The sequence below is a fragment of the Saccopteryx bilineata genome, chromosome 7, assembly GCF_036850765.1.
Source record: "Saccopteryx bilineata isolate mSacBil1 chromosome 7, mSacBil1_pri_phased_curated, whole genome shotgun sequence".
NCBI classification, from domain to species: Eukaryota; Metazoa; Chordata; class Mammalia; order Chiroptera; family Emballonuridae; genus Saccopteryx; species Saccopteryx bilineata.
In genome coordinates, this window is record NC_089496.1 from 17,373,002 (window position 1) to 17,398,467 (window position 25,466).

Sequence of the window (25,466 nt, forward strand, 5' to 3'; positions counted from 1 at the left end):
AGATCATTCTTGCTAATCACTTCAATGACGGAGGAGCGGCTCAGCTGCAGTTTGATATGACTCGGAATCTCTTCCCTTTGTTCTCCCACTATTGCAAGAGACCAGAAAATTACTTCAAACAGTAAGCTCAGCATTGAACAATTGATTTTGATATATCAAATCTTTACAGAAACGGAGTTCCTTTTTTAACAACTTGAGACTTCCAGCATCAACTAAAAATTTTAAATATTCATTGTGTACCCAGATAATATAGGGTGGGACAAAAGTGGGTTTATGTGGACAAGGCCCACCCGGGGTGAGGACGATGGAGACACAGAGACCCGACTCCGGGGACCAGGTTCAGTGACGCAGATCTGCTTTATTCAGAAAGTAAGCTAGCTAGTATACACAGGTTCAGTCTATAGGATGTTACAGCGTGTCCTTCACAGCCAATGGCTGAAAAGATCAGGGAGCTGCCTGGTTGGCACTGAGTTACTTCCTTACAGCGGGCGAGCTCCCTCCTGGGTGTGCCTAGGAGAGTTTCAGGTGCTGGAGTGTTCTCACAGCATTGCATCAGCCACAGCTGCTAGGAATGCGCTCTGCGCTCTACCTACATTTCCCCCTTCTCTTTTAATTAGGGCCAGTTGGACTTGATGAATGACAGCTTGCTGTTGTTGTCTCTATGGGCAGGATAACGCCAGGGTGGGGAAAAGCTGCTCAGACGTGGGGGTCCGCCTGCATCTGGGAGTCAGCGGTTACTATAGCACACATAAGCAGGAACAGAGCACCAGGGCCTGGGGGCCCGTCAGGGACCATTCTCTGGGCTTGCTTCACTAAAGCCCCCACATCCCCCCAGGTGATGGGGTGCGCACGCTGGCCGTGAGGTCTTCTTCTGGATACTCGCTGTCTCCTGGGTTGAGGGGTTCGTCAGAGGGTCATCTTGGGACACCGGGACTGGCCTATGTTTCATCCTGGGATCTAAATTGGCTGAGGGCTGTTTTCTGAAAAGACACAAGCATAACCTCTCCCTTGTGTTAGAAGGGGGTGTGCACCCTGCCACTGTGATGGCTGGGTCCTTCCAGCATACCAACCGTGAAGGGGTTCGGGAGTGGCAACTTCCACTTCTTTGGCTGGCAGAGCCGATGGCAGTCAGCAATTCGGTTGGTTTCATTTTTGCGCACTTAGCCGCGAGCGTGTTAAGCTCGGAGGCTAAGCCACTTTCCTTCTCAGTGGAGGGGGGCGAATGGGGAGATGGGGGCTCCTCAGGGAGAGGGGTAGCCTGTAATATTTTTGGAACAGGGGAAGGGTCCTCAGTAGGAGATGGCTAGTAGGGCAGGAATGAGACCAAGGGGGAACGTTTGCCCTTTGTGTACTTCCACTGAACGGACGCACCAGAGACCTTGGGCCCAAGTATTGGGGTCCCAAAGAGGCACATCCTGAAGCCAAGGGTTGAAACCTGAGAGGATTTCCTAGTAGGTACAAAGATCCTTTTTATTAACTTTAACTCGCCTACTCTGCAATAGGGCATGGAGGGCTCAAGTTTGCGGGGCTCGGGAGTGAGGGGGAAGGTTTCCTATTGCAGAGGTCACTCACCTGTCCCTTGGATGCCAGTTGGGTCCCTGTCTGGGCACCAGTTGTGGACAAGGCCCACCAGGGGTGAGGATGACAGAAACCAGGTTCAGTGACGCAGATCCACTTTATTCAGGAAGTAAGCTAGCTTATATACATGGGTTCAGCCAATAGGATGTTATAGTGTGTCCTTCACAGCCAATGGCTGAAAAGGTCAGGGAGCTGCCTGGTTGGTGCTGAGTTACTTCCTTATAGCGGGCGAGCTTCCTGGGTGTGCGTAGGAGGGTTTCAGGTGCTGGAGTGTTCTCACAGCATTGCATCAGCCACGGCTGCTAGGAATGCGCGCTGCGCTCTACCTACAGGTTTACAGTTGTTCATATGGAAAATAATACAATAATTATATGTGGGCTTTGTTATCTAGCATTTGGTTTAATGCTTCGATTTGCTTATTACTGGGGAATAAATAGAAAATGAGAGCAAGTGCAATTTGCCATAGTCAATAAATATAAGAAATTAAAAATGTTTAGTACCTAATAACAGGCCAGGCTTGAGGAAAAATTTTTACTCTTAAACATTTGATATTGATTTTGGTTCTAAGTATAACCATAAATGAAGAATTCTTAGAAGTATTTTTAGAAATTACTGATGTCAAATTTAAATTGTTTAGTGTTTCTGAGATTATTAAATATTTTTAAATTTATAAAATGAAAGATTTTTGTTCATTTCAGTAAGCCATTTCTGTTTGCTTTTTGTTTTGTTTTTAGTATTCTACCTTTCTACTGCTTTCATTTCATCCCTTCATTTTCTCTTTTCCCATATCCTAATCTACCTAAAGTCTTAGCTACACTGAATAGAATGTTAATGTCAAATGTTATATTTTGGGAAGCACTGGATACATACTGAAAACTGTGATCCTATTACTTTACAGTAATCTGGTGAATTATAAACTCTGTACACATATATAGTCCTAGTATGTTAAAAAGCCAAATAGCTGGACCAGGTGGTGGCACAGTGGATAGAACGTCTACCTGGAACACTGAGGACTCAGATTCAAAACCCCAAGGTCACTGGCTTGGGAAGCACTGGATACATACTGAAAACTGTGATCCTATTACTTTACAGTAATCTGGTGAATTATAAACTCTGTACACATATATAGTCCTAGTATGTTAAAAAGCCAAATAGCTGGACCAGGTGGTGGCACAGTGGATAGAACGTCTACCTGGAACACTGAGGACTCAGATTCAAAACCCCAAGGTCACTGGCTTAAGTGTGAGATCATAGATACGCTGGCTTCAGCCCCAAGTTGCTGGCTTGAAGCCTAAGGTCACTGACATGAGCAAGGGGTCACTGGCTCAGCTGGAGCCCCCTGTCAAGGCACATATAAGAAGTAATCAATGAACAACAAAGAGTGCTGCAATTATGAGTTGATGCCTCTCATCTCTCTCCATTCCTGTCTGTCTCTGTGTTTCTGACCAAAAAATAAAAATAAAAACCCCTATAATTCATATATAGTTTTTATTTTTAAAAATTATTTTTATTTTTATTTATTGATTAGAGAGAGAGAGACATTGACTTATTGTTCTACTTATTAATGCATTCATTGGTTGATTCCTGTATGTGCCCTGACCAGCGAATGAGTGAATGAGTCCACAACCTTGGCGTATCTGGACAATGCTCCAACTGAGCACCCAGCCAAGGTCTGTGTAGTTTTTATTGAGGGCACAGTGCGGGAAGCTCTTAAGTTTCTCAAAATTAAATTGTTATAGAAAATGCCCATGGTAAAAACAATGGAGATCTCACTTCCTTCCTTCCTTTATTTTTAAACAGTGTGAAAGAAGCCTGCATTGTTTTGAATCTGAGCATTGGCTCTGCCCTGCTTCTGAAAGAGGTCCTGCAGTCAGCCCCCGGGCAACCGCCCGCCACAGCAGCCCTGAATGAGGTCGGGGTTTACAAACTGGCGCAACAAGATGTTGAGATTCTACTTAATTTAAGGACAAACTGGCCTAACACTGGAAAATAACTTTTTTTTTTTTTGTATTGTTTTTCCCCCCTTTGGAACAAAGAGGAAGCCAATTGGATTAAGCTAATGATGAAGTTCTGAATTAATGAAACCGGGTAACTGAAAACTTGATAGAATCATTTATTATTTTTGACTTACAGTGTTATTAAAATGCTGACCATATTTCCTGAGACCTTTTGTTCCTAAAAAACAAAAGCAGAAAACTCAGAATAATTCCATTTCCAAATATAAATGCTGAATATGTATGTTGAATAAAATACAAGAGCAGAGATAATAAAGTGTAACCAACTTTCAGTTTCCTATGTAAGCTAAGGGAGGCTGTTGTGGATTATCAAACACAACAAATAAATTTTTAAAAATCACTTTAGAATGCATGTTTGTAATTGAAGTTCCTGTGTCTACATTGGCAATTCACTGTATTTCCAATAAGAAAACACATTAAGAGACAGTGACTAAAGTAGGATTGCTCTAATTTGCCACAAGTGTCCTTCCATTAAACATACTTTCTCATTCCATTCCAGAGGACGGTGGGCCACCTTTTCCTTCGGATGCACCCTTTTGTGCCAGAGCACTGTGCTGCCGTCTGCCCCGGGGTAGGGAGTGCAAGGACCTAATTTGTGCTTGATATTCTAGTAACTAGTGACAAGATGAGTATCTTAAACTCTAACTTTTCCTGGACTATACTAATGATTTCTTGATTAATCCTCAGTGAGTAAAACTTTTAAACAAATTGTGTTAGATTAACTAGTCTTTCTACAACCCTCAGATTTTATTCCAATGAGTTTTTCTGATTTAGCATTAGTTAATACTTTTTATGCTTGTAATCCTTCAAATCTAAAATTGTCTGTCTAGCATACAACCTATGCTATTCATAAACACTTTGTGATAAATAATTTTGAGGATATATTTTGAGAGAAATTTTATTATTTTTATTCTATATTTTATATAGAGATTTTCCAACTAGTGTATAGAACTCAAAGCTTCCGTGAGTTCTAGCAAATTGGGGCTTTCTACATCTATTGTTTGAGAATTGCTGGGGACTCCCATTGAGAAAGAATGAAGCTGCCTGTGAGTGTCCAGCTCCAGCGCTCCCCGCCCCTGTCCCCAGGCTTGGGGACTTTTCTGTCAGCCCTCCCTGTCTGACCTCACTTTCTAGTCAGCTGAGAGTTTCTATCAAAAGGTAGGAACCTGTTTTAAAAGATATTAATTGTATTTCAAAATCAGGCCACGTTCTTTAAGTATTACTCATTAGAAAATGAACTCACACTTCTTGCTTAAATTTATCCAAAGTTATTCCATGTCCATCATCTCCTAAAACTTCATCTGCGGTACACAGACCAAGGGTAGTTAGGGCTGTAAAAGTTAGAATGAGAAGGAAAACTTACAAAATGAATTATTTTCTGCTAGAGAAAGTTAAGGAATGACTAGTAACTATTACCTGAATTGCATTAGACACTGACCTTGTTTGTACTGTGCAAAGGATATGGTGCCTTTATTAGAGGTGTCCATCATCTCAAACATGGCCACAATGTTAGAGTGGTCCATGAAGAAAGGAAAAGCCACACGGGTTACTTTTGCAATTCTCAGTCGTTCCAGAAGAGATATTAAATATTCTCTTGGTTTCTCTGTAAAAAATAATAGTTCCAATTCTTTCTGATACAAAATTAAAATATAGCTATTTAACGATAATTAAATACCAATGGTTTGAGTTACTGTACTACATAGGCGCTGAGGACATAGGCCTAGCTGTGAGAAAAGAAAGCTATAGAAAAACTTTATTATGCCTGACCAGGCGATGGCACATTGGATAGAGCATCGGACTGGGACACAGAGCACTGAGGTTCAAAACCCCGAAATCGCCTGCTTGAGCGTGGGCTCAGCAGCTTGAGCCCGGGGTCACTGGCTTGAACATGGAATCATAGACATGACCCCATGGTCGCTAGCTTGAAGCCCAAGGTCACTGGTTTGAGCCCAAGGTCTCTGGCTTGAGCAAGGGGTCACTTGCTCTGCTGGAGCCCCTCAGTCAAGGCACATATGAGAAAGCAATCAATGAATAACTAAGGTGCTGCAGTGAAGAATTGATGTTTCTCATCTCCCTTCCTGTCTGTCTGTCCCTCTCTCTGTTTCTGTCACACACAAAAAATAAAAAAGAAAACTTAATTACATCGAAGTCATTTGTGCTCTACCACAGATGATTGAATAAAAAGGTTTAGAGACTAGACCTGGGCAGTTTTTCAAAAACTTCTTCAGGTGATTCCAATATAAAGGCAGTTAAAAACCAAAAAAATTGAAACGGCATGATGCAGGAAAGGTGGCAAGCTGAAAGAAGGGATAAAATAAAAATAAAGACTCTTAGATTGCTCTGGCCGGTTGGCTCAGCGGTAGGGCGTTGGCCTGGTGTGTGGAAGTCCGGGGTTTGATTCCCAGCCAGGGCACACAGGAGAGGCACCCATCTGCTTCTCTACCCTTCCCCCTCACTTTCCCTCTCTCTCTCTCTTCCCCTCCAAGGCTCCATGAGAGCAAAGTTGGCCCAGGCACTGAGGATGGCTCCATGGCCTCTGCCGCAGGCACTAGAATGGCTCCGATTGCAGTGGAGCAAGGCCCCAGAAGGGCAGAGCATTGCCCCCTGGTGGGCATGCCGGGTAGATCCCAGTCGGGTACATGCAAGAGTCTGTCTGTCTGCCTCCCCCAACTTTTCACTTTGGAAAAATACAAAAAAAAAAATGAAAGACTCGTAGATTAGTAGAGTCTTCCAATTAGGAGGCTTAACTGCTCATTTCTAACAAAAGCAGTATTTTGGATAAGTAGGCTATCTTTCATCTAAGCAATGTGAAAAACAAAAAAATCAAGATCCACTTTCTAGGAATAATGCAGGTCAGTTGTGATGAAAAGCCAGAAGTTATGGTGGAATAGCTGATGACAATTGCCACACCTGCTGCTCCATCATCATTGCAGTTCTAGGCTTTACACATATACAGTGTATTATATATATGTGCACACATAGATGTAGTATGTATATAATTCCCTTTTTTTTTTTAATGAGAGGAGGGGAGGCAGAGAGATAGATTCCCACATGCGCCCCAACAAGAATCCACCCAGCGAGCCCACTAGGGATTGATGCTCTGCCCATCTGGGGCGTTGCTCCATTGCTCAGCAACCTAGCTCTTAGCACCTGAGGTGAGGCTGTGGTGCCATCTTCAGTGCTTGGGGCCAGCTTGCTCTAATCGAGCCATGGCTGCAGGGGGGTGGGGAAAGAGAGAGAGAGAGAGAGAGAGGCGAAAGGGGGAGCGGAGGGGAAGCAGGTAAGCACTTCTCCTGTGTGTCCTGACCAGGAATTGAACCAGGACATCCACATGCCAAGCCAATGCTCTACCTTGGAGCCAACTGGCCAGGGCCCATATATAATTTTTTTTAAAACTTATGTCATCACTGAAAATTTTATAAATATATAGAAGTATGAACCCATTACCAACTTCAATTGTTAATCTTTGTGGCCAGTCTTATTTTAACATAATCTCATCCAATTCCCCTCTTCACACACACACACACACACACACACACACACACTTTTTATTTTTGAGAGAGGCAAGGCGAGAGAGAGTCAGACATCAAGCTGCTCCTGTATGTGCCCTGACTAGGGAATCAAACCAGCGATCTCCACGCTCCAGGGCAATGCTCCAACCAACCGATCTATCTGGCAAGGCCTTAATTTTTATTGATTTTTAGAGACAGAGAGAGGAAGGGAGAGAGACAGGAGGGGGAAGGGAAACATTCATTTGTTGTTATACTCAGTCATGCATTCCTTGGTTCCCTGCCTGTGTGTGCCCTGACCAGGGATCAATCTTGCAACCTTGTCATTTATTGAGGATGTGCTTAACCGACTGAGCTAACCAGCCAGGGCCCTGTATTATTTTGAAGTAAATAACAATCATATTTTATTTAAAAATATTTCATTAATAAATATTTAATAAATTTTTGAGTATATATCTTTAAATGATAAGGTCTCTTTTTTCTTTTTCTTTTCTTTTTTTTAAGTGAGAGGAGGGGAGATAGACTCCTACATGCACCCTGACTTGAATCCATCTGGCATGCCCTGTGTGGAGCTGATGCTCGAATCAATCAAGCTATTTTTAGTGCCTGAGGTAGTCTCTCAGACAATCCTAGCTATCCTCAGTGCCCAGGCCAATGCTCATACCAATCAAACCACTGGCTACAAGAGGAGGAGAGAGAGGGAAGGGGGAGAGAAGCAATAGTCACTTCTCATGTGTGCCCTGACTGGAAATTGAACCCAGGACATACATACACTGGGCCGATGCTCTATCCTTTGAGCCACCAGCCAGGGCTGAAGGTCTCTTCTTTCATTTGTGATATAATTGACATACAATATGCTGATTTGGTAATTTTATACTGTAATATGATTGTCATAGCATTAGCTAACACCTATAGCACTTGAAATTGATTATCATTTTTTGGTGGTGGGAATAATTAAGATGTAGTCTATTTATTTATTTATTTATTTTTGCTTATAATCTGGAATTGTTCTCTGTAATCACTATACAGTACTGCATATTAAATTTCCAGGACTTATCTACTATTTGCAAGTTTGTACCTTTAAACATCTCTCCCATTCTCCCACCTCTACCATTCTAAGTGACACCAGTGTTTGTCTTTCTCTGTCTGGCCTATCTTACTTAGCATAATAACCTTCTTTGTTGCAAATGGCATGATTTTCTTCTTTCTCATAGCTGAATAATAAATATTTCATTGTGCATATATATCAATTTCTTTTATTCCTCCACTGATGGACATTTGGGTTATTTCTATAACTTGTCTATTGTGATAATGCTGCAAATCAACATGGGAGTGCAAATACCTCTTCAATATCCTGTTATCACTTCCTTTGGAGATATACCCAGAAACAGTAGAATTGCTAGAGCATACGGTAGTCCTATTTTAAAATTTTTGAGGAAACCTCATAGTGTTTTCTATAGTGGTTGAACCAATTTAATTCCTACCAGCAGTTCCTTTTACTCCACATTTTCACCAACTTTTTATTTTTATTAATTTATTGTTTACATAGATTCTAGTATCCCCCCGAATTCATCCTCCCCTCCCCCGTGTTCCTTCCCCGTAATGCCCTCCCTTTTCCCTCTAAAATTTGCTTTCTACTCTCATCCCATCCTATCACCCTATCATCCCCTTTCCCTCTGTTCCCTTTCCTTCTGGATCCTTTGATCCCTCCTCTGTCTGTTCCGCTCCTCAGTTCACATTGTTCGTTGGATTCCTCAGATGAGTGAGGTAATATCATGTTTTTCTTTCTCTGCCTGGCTTATTTCACTTAACATAATAGTTTCCAGGTCCATCCATGTTGTTGCAAAAAATAATATTTCCTTCTTTTTCATGGCCCTATAGTATTCCATTGTGTATATGTACCACAGCTTTTTAATCTACTCATCCACTGACAGGCACATGGGCTGTTTCCAGATATTGGCTATTGTAAACAATGCTGCCATAAACATGGGGGTGCATTTCTCCTTTTGACTCGTTGATGTGGAGTTCCTGGGATATATTCACAAAAGTGGGATGGCTGGGTCAAAGGCAATTCGATTTTTAATTTTTTGAGGAATCTCCATACTGTTTTCCACAGTGGCTGCACCAGTCTGCATTCCCACCAGCAGTGCAGAAGGGTTCCCTTTTCTCCACATCCTCGCTAGCACTTATTCTGTGTTGTTTTGTTGATGAGCACCATTCTGACTGGTGTGAGGTGATATCTCATTGTGGTTTCAATTTGCATTTTTTTAATGATTAATGATGTTTAGCATTTTTCATATGCCTATTGGCCATCTGTATGTCCTCTTTGGAGAAGTGTCTATTCATTTCTTTTGCCCATTTTTTTTTGCAAGAGGAATTATCTTTTATTTCTTTTTTGCCCATTTTTTTATTGTACTCTTTATCTTCCTGGTGTTGAGTTTTACAAGTTCTTTATAAATTTTGGTTAACCCCTTATCAGACGTATTGTCGAATATGCTCTCCCATTGTGTGGTTTGCCTTTTTATTTTGTTCATATTGTCTTTAGCTGTGCAAAAGCTTTTTAGTTTGATATAGTCCCATTTGTTTATCCTGTCGTTTATTTCCCTTGCACGTGGAGATACATCAGCAAATATATTGCTGTGAGAGATGTCAGAGAGCTTATTACCTATGTTTTCCTCTAAGATGCTTATGGTTTCATGACTTACATTTAAGTCATTTATCCATTTTGAGTTTATTTTTGTGAATGGTGGAAGTTGGTGGTCTAGTTTCGTTTTTTTGCAGGTAGCTGTCCAATTTTCCCACCACCATTTGTTACAGAGTTTGTCTTTACTCCATTATATGCTGTTACTACCCTTGTCAAATATCAATTGTTCATAAAGGTGCAGGTTTATTTCTCGGTTCTCTGTTCTGTTCCATTGATCTATATGCCTGTTCTTATGCCAGTACCAAGCTGTTTTGAGTACAATGGCCTTGTAGTATAACTTGACGTCCGGAAGTGTGATACCACCCACTTTACTCTTCTTTTTCAAGATTGCTGAGGCTATTTGTGTTCTTTTTTGGTTCCATATGAATATTTGGAATATTTGTTCTATATCTTTGAAGAATGTCCTTGGTGTTTTAATAGTAATTGCATTGAATTTATAAATTGCTTTGGGTAATACGGACATTTTAATGATGTTTATTCTTCCTAGCCATGAATACGGTATATGCTTCCACTTGTTTGTATCCTCCTTGATTTCTTTTATGAATGTTTCTTTTATGAAAGTAAGTCTTTAACCTCCTTGGTTAAATTTACTACTAGGTATTTTGTTGTTGTTGTTGCAATAGTGAAGGGGATTGTTTTCTTAATTTCTCTTTCAGACAGATCATTGTTGGTGTATAAAAATGTCTCTGATTTCTGAGCATTAATTTTATATCCTAATACCTTGCTGAATTCATTTATCAGGTCCAGTAGTTTTTTTACTGCAACTTTAGGGTTTTCTATGTACAGTATCATATCATCAGCAAATAATGATAATTTTGCTTCTTCCTTTTCAATTTGGATGCCTTTTATTTCTTCTTTTTATCTGATTGCTGTGGCTAGAACTTCCAGGACTATGCTGAATAAGAGTGGTGAAAGGGGGCACCCCTGCCTTGTTCCTGATCTTAAGGGGATTGCTTTTAACCTTTGTCCATTCAGTATGATGTTGGCTGCGGGCCTGTCATAGATGGCCTTTATCATGTTGAGGTATGTTCCCTGTATTCCCACTTTGCTGAGAGTTTTGATCATAAATGGGTGCTGGATTTTATCAAATGCTTTTTCTGCATGTATTGATATTATCATGTGGTTTTTCTCCTTCCTTTTGTTTATGTGATGAATCACATTTATTGATTTGCTAATATTGTACCAGCCTTGCCTCCCCAGAATAAATCCCTCTTGATCATGATGTATGATTTTTTTTTTCATGTATTGCTGGATCCGGTTTGCTAATATTTTGTTGAGAATTTTAGCATCTAAATTCATGAGGGATATTGACCTATAGTTTTCTTTCTTTGAGTTGTCTTTGCCTGGCTTTGGATTCAGAATTATGCTCGCCTCATAAAAGGAGCTTGGAAGTTTTCCCTTCTCTTGAATTTTTTGAAATAGCTTGAGAAGGATAGGAGTTAGTTTTTCTTTGAATGTTTGGTAGAATTCGCCTGTGAAGCCATCTGGCCTAGGGCTTTTGTTTGTTGGGAGTTTTTTGATAATTGTTTCTATCTCATTTGTTGTAATCGATCTATTTAGGTTTTCTGATTCTTCCAGATTGAGTTTTTGAAAGATTATACCGGGGTAGTCAATCTTTTTAAACCTACCACCCACTTTTGTATCTCTGTTAGTAGTAAAATTTTCTAACCGCCCACCATTTCCACAGTAATGGTGATTTATAAAGTAGGGAGGTAACTTTGCTTTATAAAATTTATAAAATTTATAAAGCAAAGTTACAGCAAGTTAAAGCATATAATAATAATTACTCACCAAGTACTTTATGTCAGATTTTTGCTAAGTTTGGCAGAATAAATCTTTATAAAACAACTTACTATAGTTAAATCTATCTTTTTATTTATACTTTGGTTGCTCCACTACCACCAACCATGAAAGCTGGAACTCCCATTAGTGGGAAGTAGGGACCAGGTTGACGACCACTGGAGATACACACACACACACACACACACACACAGAGTATTTTTCAAGGAATTTGTTCATTTCACCTAGGTCTGTGATGGCAAACCTATGACACACATGTCAGCACTGACACACGTAGCCATTTTCGATGACACATGGCTGCATGTGGCCACATACCAGAGAAGTATGGGGGCGCATGCTGAGAAGGACATCTCATCCTCAGCTCCTGCATGGCCAGGTGCAGTAGCCGAGAATAAAACATTTGCTGTAGTGTTGACACTCTGTGCTGGAGGTCTACAAGCCAAAACAACAGAACTCCGGCACAGAGCGTCTATTTCTGGGACTTCCAGTTAGGCTGTTAGGGGATCTTTTACCTCATTTCCGGCCAGCGGAACAGGGAGCAGTGGAATGCCATGGGGGATGCATCTCTGGGGGCCCTGTGATCGCCATTACCAGCAACCACATAACCACAGCACTATCATCCAATCTACTGTTCTGGGGTGTCATGGATTTCTAACTGACCATCATTACTGAGATAAGTGAGGGGGATGCTGGGAGAGGCAAGGGCCTGTGCTATGGGTGCCGTTTCCCGCCATTAGAAATAGCGGCAGCCATCTTAATTTACCTAAGATGCAACTTGCAGAATTTCAAGACAGCATCTGGGTTCAGGTGTTTGTTGACTTGAGATCAATCTGGAAAGGTGCCACTTGGAGAATCAAGGTGAGTGCCACTACAAACAGGAAATTTGGAGTGCCTGGCACCGATTACCAGACACTTTTAGCACCCTGAAAAATATAGGAATGGCTTTACTCACAATTTTTCCCTCTACGTACTTTTGTGACACCTTATTTTCGGCATTAAATAATATCAAAACCAACAAAAGAAACACATTGACAGATGAAGTTAGTAGCACTTGCTTGGGCTTGAAGTGTAAAAAATTTCAACCTTCAATTGAAGATTTAGCCAATGAAATTCAGCAAAAAAAAAGTCACTAATAGGCAGGTTAGTTAAAGAATTCCCCCTCCCCCTCACTTATCTTAGTTCACGGCACCCCACACAAGTTAAATAATATCAAGACCAACAAAAGAAACCAACTGACAGATGAACAAAGAAGTCACTAAGCAGGTAAGTTAAATAACTAGTTTTTGGTTTATTAAATACAATTATATATTACAATTATACAGTTTTGTTATTTAAACTATAAATATTGCAGAATTATCGTTTTTTTTCTTGAAGTAGCATACCAACGAGTTATGCTCGGTTTTTTGGCAAATTTTGACACACCAAGCTCAAAAGATTGCCCATCACTGACCTAGGTTGTCTAATTTTTTGGCATACAGTTCTTCATAGTATTTTCTTACAATCCTTTGTATTTCTGCTGTGTTCATTGTTATTTCTCCACCCTCATTTCTAATTTTATTTATTTGAGTCCTTTCTCTTTTTTTCTTGGTGAGTCTGGCTAAGGGTTCATTGATCTTGTTTACCTTTTCAAAGAACCAGCGCTTGCTTTCATTGATCCTCTGTATTGTTTTTTAGCCTCTATGTCATTTACTTCCGCTCTGATCTTTATTATTTCCTTCCTTCTACTTCCTCTGGGTTTTACTTGCTGTTCTTTTTCTAGTTCATTTAGTTGCAGGATTAAGTTGTTTATTTGAGCTTTATCTAGCTTCTTAAGGTATGCCTGTAATGCTATAAACTTCCCTCTCAGGACTGCTTTTGCTGTGTCCCACAGATTTTGAGTTGTTGTATGCTCATTTTCATTTGTTTCAAGGAAATTTTGTATTTCTTCCTTGATCTCATTGTTGACCCATTCATTCTTTAATAACATGCTGTTTAGTTTCCAAGTGTTTGATGAGTATTTTTCAGTTTTTTTATTGTAGTTGATTTCTAGTTTCATGCCATTGTGGTCAGAGAAGATGCTTGATATAGTTTCAATCTTCTTAAATTTGTTGGGACTCATTTTATGCCCTAATATGTGGTCTATCCTAGAGAATGTACCATGAGCACTTGAAAAGAATGTATATTCTGCTGCTTTAGGGTGAAAGGTTCTGAAGATATCTATTAAATCCAGTTGATCTAGTGTGTCCCTTAATTCTGCTGTTTCTTTGTTAAATTTCTTTCTTGAGGATATATCTATTGGTGTTAGTGGAGTATTGAAATCCCCTACTATTATAGTATTGCTGTTGATCTCTCCCTTTATGTCCATCAAAATCTGCTTTATATATTTTGGTGCTCCTATATTATTTATTTATTTATTTTTACAGAGACAAAGAGAGAGTCAGAGAGAGGGATAGATAGGGACACACAGACAGGAATGGAGAGAGATAAGAAGCATCAATCATCAGTTTTTCATTGTGACACCTTAGTTGTTCATTGATTTCTTTCTCTTATGTGCCTTGACCGTGGGCCTTCAGCAGACCGAGTAACCCCTTGCTCAAGCCAGTGACGTTGGGTCCAAGCTGGTGAGCTTTTTGCTCAAACCAGATGAGCCTGTGCTCAAGCTGGTGACCTCAGGATCTCGCACCTGGGTCCTCTGCATCCCAGTCCGACGCTCTATCCGCTGTGCCACCACCTGGCCAGGCTTCCATGTCCTTTTTGATGCTTACAGTTTCTTTATTGAGATATTCATTAAATCCATCCATTTTAGCTTTGAGATCCTCAAGCATCCTAACAATCATTATTTTATACTCTGCATCTGGTAATTTGATTACTTTCAATTCATCCAGGACTTTTTCTGAGGATTTGTCCTGTTGAAGCATATGAATTATGCTTCTCTGCCTACCCATTATTTTCTGTATGACTTATAGGCTTCTTCTAGTTGTGATCTCCTTACCTAGTAGAGCCTATTTGAAGTCTTGATTTGTTTGTTTTCTTAACTAGGTGGTAATCTTGTTTACTGATCTCAGCAGGGGGCTTATTTGAAACTGTATCCAGGAATGCAGTGGATATAACCTGAGACTCGAAAGGCTTGATCTACCACCTTCTCTCCGGGGCCAGGGTGCTTTCTCCACTTTGGTAGGGGGAGGTATATCTCAGATCTCCATGGAGACCTGAGTTATTGCCCCTCCTCCCCACTTCCTGTTTTCAGCTGTGTCTTGTTGCACTGATTGGAGCTGGAGAGCTTTGTGGAGTTGGGTCACCCAGAACCACTTTAGGCTTGTGCTGTGTGGAGGGATCAACCCCTCCCCCAGCTGTAGCTGCCTCTGCACTAAATGAGTCAGCTTCTCATGTCATCCCATGCATTCCTCTGCCCCTGACTTTCTCTCTCCCCACTTTTTTTTTTTGGAAGACAAGCCAGCCCTCAGCACACCTCATTCCCAGGTCCTCAGGCAAGTGGCTGTGAGTGATATTTTCTTCACATCTTGTAATGAGAGCCCTTCTGGGTCTCAGCCTCACACCCTCCTCCTGGAAGCAGGGCAGCTCCCACCGTGCCCCACACTCCCTATCAGGTTCGGTGTGTCTTCTTCTTTGCTCCTTGGTTTTTGAGACCTGTTCTTGTAATCCAAAGTTGAATTATCATACTGATTGTTCCTAAATTAATTTGTAATCCAGTTTGTGTGAGCTGGGAGTCTGTGCGTCTGCCTACTCCGCTGCCATCTTGATATCTTCACAAACTTTTTAATTTATTTATTTTAGATTATATTTATTCATTTTTAGAGGGGAGGAGGAATAGGAAGCATCAACTCCCATATGTACCTTGACTGGGCAAGCCCAGGGTTTTGAACCAGCAACCTCAGCATTCCAGGTCAATACTTTATCCACTGCGCCACCAAAGGTCAGGCCCAACTTTTTTTTTTTTAATTAAGTGAGCTGGGAGGCAGAGAGACGGACTCCCACTAGTGCCGTATGGGGCATGCTCTGCCCACCTATGATATTGCTCTGTTGCTCAGCAACTGAGCTATTTCTAGTGCCTGTGGAGGCCAGGAAGCCATCCTCAGTGCTGGAGCCAAATCTCTTGAGCCATGACTGTGGGATGGGGAGAAAGAGAGAGAGACAGAGGGGAGGGTTAGGGGTAGAGAAACTGATGTTGCTTCTCCTGTGTGCCCTGACTGGGAATTGAACTGGACATCCACACACTAAGCTGACACTTTACCACTGAGCCAACCAGCCAAAGCCATTTTCACCAACATTTATCTTTGCCTTTTTTTTTTTAGCAAGAGATAAACAGAGACAGAAAGACAGGGAGAGAGATGAGAAACATCAACTCGTAGTTGTGTCACTTTAGCTATTCATTGATTGCTTTTTTTCCTGACAGAGACAGAGAAAGGGAGAGACAGGGACAGACAGAAAGGAAGGGAGAGAGATGAGAAGCATCAATTCTTCATTGTGGAACCTTAGTTGTTCATTGATTGCTTTCTCATATGTGCCTTGACTGGGGAGCTACAGCAGAGCAAGTGAATCCTTGCTCAAGCCAGCAACTTTGGATTCAAGCTGGTGAGCTGTCCTCAAACCAGATGAGCCTGCACTCAAGCTGGCAACTTCAGGGTTTTGAACCTGGGTCCTCCATGTCCCAGTCCAATGCTCTATCCACTGTGCCACCACCTGGTCAGGATGATTGGTTTTTTAAAATTTTTTTTTATTTTTTAGTAAGTGGAGGGTAGACAGAGACAGACTCCCACATGCACCCGACCAGGATCCACTGGCAAGCCCACTAGAGGGCGATGCTCTGCCCATCTGGGGTCCTTGCTGTGTTGTAACTGGAACCATTTTTTTCAGTGCCTGAAGAGGAAGCCATGGAGCCATCCTCAGCACCTGGGGCCAACTCGCTCTAATCTAGCCTTGGCTGCAGGAGGGGGGTGATGAGAGGGAAAGAGGGAGAGAGAAGAGAGAGGTTAAGGAGCAGAGAAGCAGATGGGCACTTCTTCTGTGTGCCCTGACCAGAAATCGAACTTCGGACATCCACACACCAGGCTGACACTCTACCACTGAGCAAACCGGCCAGGGCTTCATTGATTGCTTTTCATACATGCCTTGACCAGGGGACTCCAGTCAAGTCAATGACCCCTTGCTCAAACCAGTGACTCTGAGCTGAAGCCAGGTACTTTGGGCTTCAAACCAAGGACCTTTGGGCTCAAGACAGCAACCATGGGTCATATCTATGATCCCGTGCTCAAGCTGGCAACCACACACTCAAGCTGGTGAGCCTGCATTCAAGCTGGTGACCTCAGGGTTCTGACCTGGGTCCTCAGCATCCCTGACCATTGTGCCACCACCTGGTCAAGCTATCTTTGTTTTCTTTTTTTTTTTCTTTCAGACAGGAATGAAGAGATGAGAAGCATCAATCATTAGTTTTTCGTTGCGCATTGCGACACCTTAGTTGTTCATTGATTGCTTTCTCATATGTGCCTTGACCGCAGGCCTTCAGCAGACTGAGTCACCCCTTACTCGAGCCAGCGACCTTGGGCCCAAACTGGTGAGCTTTTGTTCAAACCAGATGAGCTTGCATTTTAATTCCCTTGCATATGTTACTTCAGTAAACAAATATAATGTAAAAAGAAAAAGTGCCCAAAACCAGGGGGTGACAAGCTGTCATTTGTTTCAGCTTTGTGTTATGCCCCAAATTCCCCTGAGATATATTTTGAGTGCATGGGTGATCCCCGAATGGTGAAACCAATAGGAAGCTAGGACACAATGAACCAACAGAAATATAGATTTCAAAGGTAATCTTGCCCTGGCCAGTTGGCTCAGTGGTAGAGCGTCGGCCTGGCGTGCGGGGGACCCGGGTTCAATTCCCGGCCAGGGCACACAGAAGAGGCGCCCATCTGCTTCTCTACCCCCCCCCCTCCTTCCTCTCTCTTCCCCTCCCACAGCCAAGGCTCCATTGGAGCAAAGATGGCCCGGTCGCTGGGGATGGCTCCTTGGCCTCTGCCCCAGGCGCTAGAGTGGCTCTGGTCGTGGCAGAGCGACACCCCGGAGGGGCAGAGCATCGCCCCCTGGTGGGCAGAGCTTCGCCCCTGGTGGGCGTGCCAGGTGGATCCCGGTCGGGCGCATGCGGGAGTCTGTCTGACTGTCTCTCCCCGTTTCCAGCTTCAGAAATTAAAAAAAAAAAAAAGGTAATCTTATCACCCATTTTGGGAGCCATGGAAGAATGCTCAAAACTTTCCCTTGACAAAATAGCTGTCGTACACATTATTCGATCCTATTTAATCTGCATAACCTATGCCATTTATTAATTCAGTCTAGATGAATTAATTCAGAAACCTTCAAAAACATAAAATTTGTTGAAAATCATTGATTTATTGGTATTCCTCAGGAAAGACTTAGAAAACATCATAACAAATTTGAAAAAAAATAATGGATTGTGAACATTTAAAAACAAGTGTAGCCAACTTCAAGACAGGAATAAATTACAATTTCTCAATTTTTTGTGGCCAGATTACTGGAATATTGAAGAAGTACTAGTTTCATGGAAATCAGCTGAAGAACAATTGCTCATATTTAATGACATTTTTAATTACCAAACTGATATTATCAACATTTCATGGAAAATGTTTTTAAAAGTCCCCAGAACTATGGAATTCCTGAAAGTGTTTAAAGAGCTAAAAATATTGTCAGAACAACTGCTTCAAGTTCAGCAGAAGCGGAAAGGAGTTTTTCAAAGATAAACATAATATGTTTGGAGAAAAGAACTCACCTGTTTCTAATATATGAAACATAATGGCTATTAGTCTAACTGGCCTACCTCTAAATAAATGGGGTCCTACTCCTACAGTGAAAATATGCTTAAGGATAAATCACACAGCCCATGATGCTCAGATAAAAGTGAAGAAAATTGCAAGTGAAGACACCAATCAAGAAGCAATATAGAGACCCTGGCTGGTTGGCTCAGTGGTAGAGCGTCGGCCCGGCTTGTGGAAGTTCTGGGTTTGATTCCCAGCCAGAGCACACAAGAGAAGCGCCCATCTGCTTCTCCACCCTTCCCCCTCTCCTTTCTCTCTGTCTCTCTCTTCCCCTCCCACAGCCAAGGCTCAATTGTAGCAAAGTTGGCCCGGGCACTGAGGATGGCTCCGTGGCATCCACCTCAGGCACTAGAATGGCTTCAGTTGCAACAGAGCAAAGGCCCAGATGGGTGGAGCATTGCCCCCTGGTGGGCATGCCAGGTGGATCCCAGTCAAGGACATGTGGGAGTCTGTCTCTCTGCCTCCCTGCTTCTCACTTCAGAAAAATACAAAACATTAAAAAAAATTTTTAAAGAAGCAATATGGAAATATCTTAAGTAACAGGTTTGAATTTCAACTCACTACATTTCTTTTTAAGGGTAGAATAAGTAAATAATGATAATAGAACTTGGTGTAATACTTTGATGAAGGCTTATTGCTGTATATACTTCATACTACATGAGATGCTACATTTGTGTTTGGAGTCTATATATAACTCTGCCTGCTTCTAAAATGTCTTGGAAATGCTTGCAACAGAAATATATATAAAAAAGAAACGTTTTAGAGCATGAAGGGAAGATCTCAATGTTACTAAGCACCTAAGTGACATAAACGTCAGCTGCTAATGACAATCAGTTTTTCAAGAGACAAACCTCAAGTTTGCTCCTCACAACAGCCACTTGCCCATGGCTACACAGCTGGACGGAGTGCAAACCATGTGCTTCTAGGGCGTGCAGGCTTGACCACACTTCACTGACTCAAATGTGGGAAGCATCTGCAACCCCAAAATCTAGTCAGTCACGGTGGTCTCCATTGAGTCTTTTTCCTCATTATCTCTCACATGTGTCTTATTCTCACCACTCACACAGCAGTATCATTTAGGTTACTGCAATTGCCTCCTTTAAAAACAAAAAACACAAAAACTAATTTTATCAAAGTCATTCCCTAAAAGTGTATGCTCCCTCCTTTCACGGCACAGAATTGTCAGTGGGAAGCAGCTGCCCAGCTGGGGGCTATATTTTCTTGCCAAATAATTTCAGGTTATGTCAGGTTTTGCTGTTAAATGAGTTATGAAGACCTGTTGGTTTTCAGAATTTCAGAATTGAGGATGTGGGATTTTGGACTTGTTTTCCCAGTGGTAATAATCCCATCAAGCTGCCTAGTCTATTTTCCGTGACTCCCTTACAGTCCAGGGTTTTCAAACGGGGATACATGTTTAATGCCAGGGGCTTCAGGATAAAGAGAGTGTTTTTTTCTGAGAATTAATCATACTCTGCTGAGTATTATGAAACATTTATATTGAGAAATGGATATATCTGTAGAAGAACAAATAATAAAAAGTTAGGATAAAAGAAGGACTTCAGAGAAACTTGCTATGCAATATCTGGCTAAGGTCTCAGACACTAAAAGTACAAGTTTCGTTTCCTCTCCATGAGGAGGACTTGGCGGGAAACTTTGAGAAGCACAGCATATGTACTCTGGGTGCCAGCCAATCCTTCCTTAGTCCTCCCTCCTTAGCTTAGCTACGTGTTTCTTCACCTGTGGGTTTCCTCCCTACACTGGAGTTTACAAAGCTTATTCAAGGAGTTCACGTTGTTACAGGTGGTCACAGCATCTGGTTTATACATTGATAATTATTTAAATAATTTATGTATGACAGTTATCTTATTAATGTATAATTCCCCAGACTTCCTTCCCTTGTTCCTGCTACTGAGAATGTCTTTATCTGCTTAGACTCTCTGCACCTCCCTACCCAGGCCTTCTGCTGGAGAATTCTGTTTTTGCCAGATGGGTTCAAAGTTTTTTTGTGTTGAAGGAATAAAGAAATTCTCAGGATTCTAAATTGGTTAAGAGAATAAAGAGTTTGATAGGAAAAGATCAGGAAGGGAGCAGAAGACAGAAAAAGTCTACAATTTAAAAATACCAGTCCTGGCTGGATGGCTAGGTTGGTTGGAGTGCCCTCCCGATGCAGAGGTGTGGGTTCGATCCCTGGGCAGGGTACACGCAGAAATAGATCGATGTTTCTGTCTGTCTTTCCCTTTCTCTTTAAAAATCAATGAATACATTTAAAAAAAATAAAAAGATCACAAAGTACCTAGCACAATGAATTAGAAAATGAAAAAAAAACCCACTTCAAGGCATATATATACACTTAGACTACCAGGGATAAGACAATCCAAAAACTTCTAGAAAGGAAAAGCATCAAATACACAAATCAAGAATCTGATGACATAACATCAAAGTTCACTAGAGCAACACTGGAAATTAGAAGACAATGGAGCAAAGCCCTCAAAATTCTGAGGACATTTTCCAGTGGAGAATTGTATCCACACTAGTTATCAACGTGTTTGAGTATAGAATAAGACATTTTTATACATGTGAGTTCTCAAATATCTACCACTCAAGCACATGCAGGAAGCCATGGGAGGACATGCTCCACCGGAGGAAGGGGAGAAAGCAGGCGAGAGGGAGGCCTGAGGCCACAAAACACAGGAGAGAGGAGAAGAGGCTTCAGCACGAGAACGAGGGGAACCCCTGACTAATCACGGTAGAGCAGGGCAACCGAGCAATCAGTCCTGACTGGGACAAGGACAGAGAGCTGGGTACATCACCTGATGTATGTAAATGTAACGAGAGGAGGTCCACACATGTGACAAAAAGAGGATATGGATGAGTTAGTGATAATCACAGAAAAATTAAGCAAAAAGTTAAAATGTATTACTATTAATTTCAGGGAAAACAACCATGGAAATATAATCATAGTATGTTACATGGATTATTTGTGGATATCTGCTTAATAATAATAATGTAAATTGTGAATTCTGATTATACAAAAATTGTGTTCTAACTTTATCAGGAAGATAGAGGGGAGTGGGAACAGGTGTGAGTATGTATGTGTGTAGGTGTTTGGATAAAAGCTAAATTCTCATCCTCTATAGTATAAAGCCAAATATAAACCTTGGGTGGGAACATTGAGAATTAGTAGTGTAAGTCTATGATTTAAAATATCGAGTTAAAAAACTATTGAGTTAAATAGCAAAGGAAATAAAGAGTCAAAAATCATTTTTTTTCTGTAGAGTAGGAATCTGAGATAGGGAGGTGAATGCTGTTATTCATTATAAGCGTTGTAGTGTTTTTTCATTTTTAAACCCATACATATACTTTGATATAAATTTTAAAAAATGAAATTTACAAATGTATGTTGACAGCCTGACCAAGCAGTAGTGCAGTGGATAGAGCATTGGCTCAGGATGCTGAGGATCTAGGTTCGAAACCCTGAGGTCGCCAGCTTGACCGTGGGCTTACCAGCTTGAACACAGGATTACTGGCTTGACCCCATGGTTGTTAGCTTGAGCCCAAGGTCACTGGCTCAACTGGATCCCTCTGGTCAAGGCACATATGAGAAGCAATCAATGAACAACTAAGGTGCCACAGCTATGAGTTGATGCTTCTCATTTCTCTCCCTTCCTGTCTGTCTGTCCCTGTCTCTCTAAAATAGACATATATACACACACAAATATTTTATGTAATAAATATATCTCTTGTTAAAATAGGGAAAGTTAAAATTAAAAATAAAAATTTGTATGTCATGAACATTATTAGAGGTTGTTAATCTCAATGTTATATAACACATTTATTTTGAAAAACCAAATGTTTTAGAATCAGGCTCTCAAGGATAATAGTTCAGTTATTGCATTGATATGTTAGTAGTCATCCATATATTAGCCACTTTTCAGAATCATTTCATAGCAACTTTTCCCCAGTGCTAATTTTTTTTTGAGAGAAAGGAAGGGGGGGTAGCAAGAGAGAGAGAAAGAGGAGGACATAAGAGAGAAGCATAGATTTGTTGTTAGAGTTATTTATTTATTCATTGGTCGTTTCTGTATGTGCCCCTGGCCAACCCACAGCAACCTTGACGTATCTGGATAATGCTCCTGCCAGGCGTCTATGGCCATACCACCCTGAACGCGCCCGATCTCGGATAATGCTCCAACCAATTGGGCAACCAGGCCAGGGCCCCCCACTGCTTTTTATTTTTAAATGCACTCCTTTGTACTTTATATTTTCCATTTTTTATTTGTCTTTATTTGATGCAGAGCTTCTATTTATTTATTGATTTAAAACAAATAGAGAGGACTTGATCACCCTAAACATGATCATATTGGTTGGGTGGTTTTAGCAACATTGAAAAGTTTGATATTTCCATTTCCTAAAACAGAGACAAATGGATAATTTTGGCATTTTGGACACTCCCTATGGAGGAAGGATGGCAAGTTACAATTTTGCTTCCCAGGGAAAAGACATCAGGCACTTTCACCTTAACATAATTTTTAAATTACTGCACAAAAATTACACAATATTTAAATTTTTGTGAGGGGGTCAAAGGTGTGAAAAATGTCAGGAAAAGCGTTCTGCTCAAGAACGTATCTGGTTGGCCTAGCATTAGAGTGTCGCCTAGCCTGCAGAAGTTCTGAGTTCAATTCCGGGTCAGGGCACATAACAGAATCGACCATGTGCTTCTCCACTGTTCCCCCTTCCCCTCCTCTTTCTCTCTCTCTCTTTCCCTCCTGCAGGCATGGCTTGAATGGTTCAAGCAAGTTGGCCCCTGGTGCTAAGGATGGCTCCATGGCCTCACCTCAGGTGCTAAATTAGCTCCATTGAGGAGCAAGGGAGCAGCAATCCCACATGGGCAGAGCATCCTCTGGTAGAGGGTTTGCAGGCTGGATCCCAGTAGGGGCCAGTGCGGGAGCCTGTCTGCTTCCTCACCAGAAAAAAGGAAGGAAAGGAAGGAAAGGAGGGGAAGGAAGGGAGGGAGGGAGGGAGGAAGGAAGGAAGGAAGGAAGGAAGGAAGGAAGGAAGGAAGGAAGGAAGGAAGGAAGGAAGGAGAGAGAGAGAGAGAAAGAAAGAAAGAAAGAAAGAAAGAAAGAAAGAAAGAAAGAAAGAAAGAAAGAAAGAAGAAAGAAAGAAAGATGCCTGACCTGTGGTGGCGCAGTGGATAAAGCGTCGACCTGGAAATGCTGAGGTCGCCGGTTCGAAACCCTGGGCTTGCCTGGTCAAGGCACATATGGGAGTTGATGCTTCCAGCTCCTCCCCCCGTCTCTCTCTTCTCTCTCTCTCTCTCTCTCTCTCTCTCTGTCTCTCTCTCCTTCTCTCTCTCCTCTCTAAAATGAATAAATAAAATTTGAAAAAAAAAATTAAAAAAAAAAAAAAAGAAAGAAAGAAAGAGAGGGAGAGGGAGAGAGAGAAAGAAGAAGAAAGAAAGAAAGAAAAACTAAAACAAAAAACACATTGAGTCTTCCGCTATCAATTGCTTAGTTGTCTTATCATATTAAAAACTCTGTGAGGTTGGGGAAACATTGGAAACATCTGTTCCTTGCAAGGCACAGGAATAATTAATTTATTTAGTAGCCCCCACATTTCCACGAGATTGGTACTATTATCCCCATTTTCCATAAGAGATTGAAGTTCGGGCGTTTTCCCAGCCACACATACTGAGAGGTGGAGCCAGGGGCCAGGCTGCCGACCGGGAGCCTCTCTCCCAGCCCTACGAGACTTCCACCTGCCTGAGTCCTGCTGTAGCAGGGCCAGTGGTTGGCACAAAGGGTCGTTTAGTAGCATTTGTTTAATTGAAGGCCACAGCGTTAACCGGCAGCAGAAGGGCTCAAGCAGCGGAGAGACAGGACAGTGTGCGGTGAAAGCGGTGGTGGATGTGCGCGAGAGGCGCGAACTGGAGGGAATGTCTAGGAATCGCCGCTTGCGGAGAGGTGGGCGGGACGGGTTTCCCAATGGTAGGCAAGACCCCTCACCTGGCTGATAAAAGAGCAGGGAGCTGGTGAGATAGTTCAGCAACTTCATAATCCGATGCTTTTCCAGATAATTCCTGGCCTCGAGTTCTCTACTGCTGCAGGCCTCCATCACTCTGCGTCCCTCCGTTGCTAGGCGACCAGGCAGCAACGCGACGGTTCGGCTCCGCCTCTCGCCTGCGGGGCAGAGTGGTTTGCTTGGTTCAGGTTGCGACCTCAGTACTGAGGTCTACTTCTCACCAAGGAAACGAAGCGTGGGGCGTGTGGACGACCGAGGGCTGGGTCTGATTGTCCTTTCTTGTGTTCAGTACTTGTGGATCCGGGTTGACTTCGTGTGCTAATAATACAGAATACACTAATAACAGAAGGAACTTGTGTAATTCTGGAGGTGACCAGCAGAGAGTCCTAAGTAGCGTCTTCGGTGTGAGCAGGCAGCAGTTCCGTGCTGGCAGTGTTGCATAACGGTAGCCTGTTTTTTTCTATTCTATTGTGGATCATAAAGCCTGCCTAGATCCTGAGCTCCAACATCTATCTCTATTTGCTGCTTAACTAGACTGCATGGGCTCGTAATGTGAGGTCGTTTTGAGCGGAGGTCACTGAGTAAGGTGGGATGCAAGTGGCTAGGAGGGCCTTTACTCAGTTACTGTTTCATCTGCAAAACTAATCTGTAGACTTCTGCCCTTGGGGGGTAGCCTCTGAAGCATGTGCCTTTATCCTTCACCAGAACAAGCATTTCAAGAAGAGGAAGGACAAATGGCCACTAAACATATGAAAATATTATCAGCCTCATCAGCAATCCCATGAACAAATTAAAACTACAAAAATAAAAATTATTTTACATCTACCAGACTGGTAAAAATTAGGGAGTTGAACAATTTCAAATGCTGACAAGGATATAGTGTAACAAAACAGTTGCTGATGATGGGAGTGTAAATAGAATATCCACTTTGGAAAACTAATTGAAATTATCTTGGTAATATAAACGTTTCTACACTATGACTCGGAAATTCCACTCCTAGAGGAACTCTTGTACACATGTG

The 25,466-nt window shown here is 41.9% G+C and overlaps 2 protein-coding genes across 6 annotated transcripts in view; one reads left to right on the top strand and one right to left on the bottom strand.

The window, feature by feature from the left end:
• RINT1 (RAD50 interactor 1) overlaps positions 1–3,941 on the top strand; it is a 41,711-nt gene extending 37,770 nt beyond the window's left edge. For all 3 annotated transcript variants that reach the window (XM_066239485.1, XM_066239487.1, XM_066239488.1), the window contains 2 exons: positions 3–121; positions 3,379–3,941. In XM_066239485.1, coding sequence (XP_066095582.1) covers positions 3–121; positions 3,379–3,571 — 312 coding nt within the window. In that variant the 3' untranslated portion in view covers positions 3,572–3,941. The remainder of the gene's footprint in view (positions 1–2; positions 122–3,378) is intronic.
• On the bottom strand, positions 3–24,538 carry EFCAB10 (EF-hand calcium binding domain 10). Of its 3 annotated transcripts, XM_066239490.1 has the most exons (5): positions 24,430–24,538; positions 5,032–5,196; positions 4,837–4,924; positions 3,710–3,753; positions 3–88 (listed from the first exon to the last, which is right to left on the bottom strand). In XM_066239490.1, exons 1-4 carry the CDS (start codon positions 24,536–24,538, stop codon positions 3,717–3,719), a joined length of 399 nt encoding a protein of 132 aa, XP_066095587.1. In that variant the 3' UTR covers positions 3–88; positions 3,710–3,716. The 3 variants fall into 3 exon arrangements, with proteins under 3 accessions (XP_066095587.1, XP_066095588.1, XP_066095586.1); XM_066239491.1 differs by lacking the exon at positions 4,837–4,924; XM_066239489.1 differs by lacking the exon at positions 3–88 and having other exon boundaries at positions 3,668–3,753.
• Positions 24,539–25,466: the final 928 nt, after the last annotated feature.

What these genes read in the sequence shown, in the direction of transcription:
- EFCAB10 (XM_066239490.1), bottom strand. Translation starts at nt 24,538, where the DNA reads ATGGAGGCCTGCAGCAGTAGAGAACTCGAGGCCAGGAATTATCTGGAA. An exon ending in CTTTGCACAGTACAAACAAG is followed by an intron (nt 4,925 to 5,031) that starts GTCAGTGTCTAA and finishes TAACTTTTACAG; the next exon opens with CCCTAACTACCCTTGGTCTG. An exon ending in GATAAATTTAAGCAAGAAGT is followed by an intron (nt 3,754 to 4,836) that starts GTGAGTTCATTT and finishes TTTGTTTTTTAG; the next exon opens with GAACAAAAGGTCTCAGGAAA.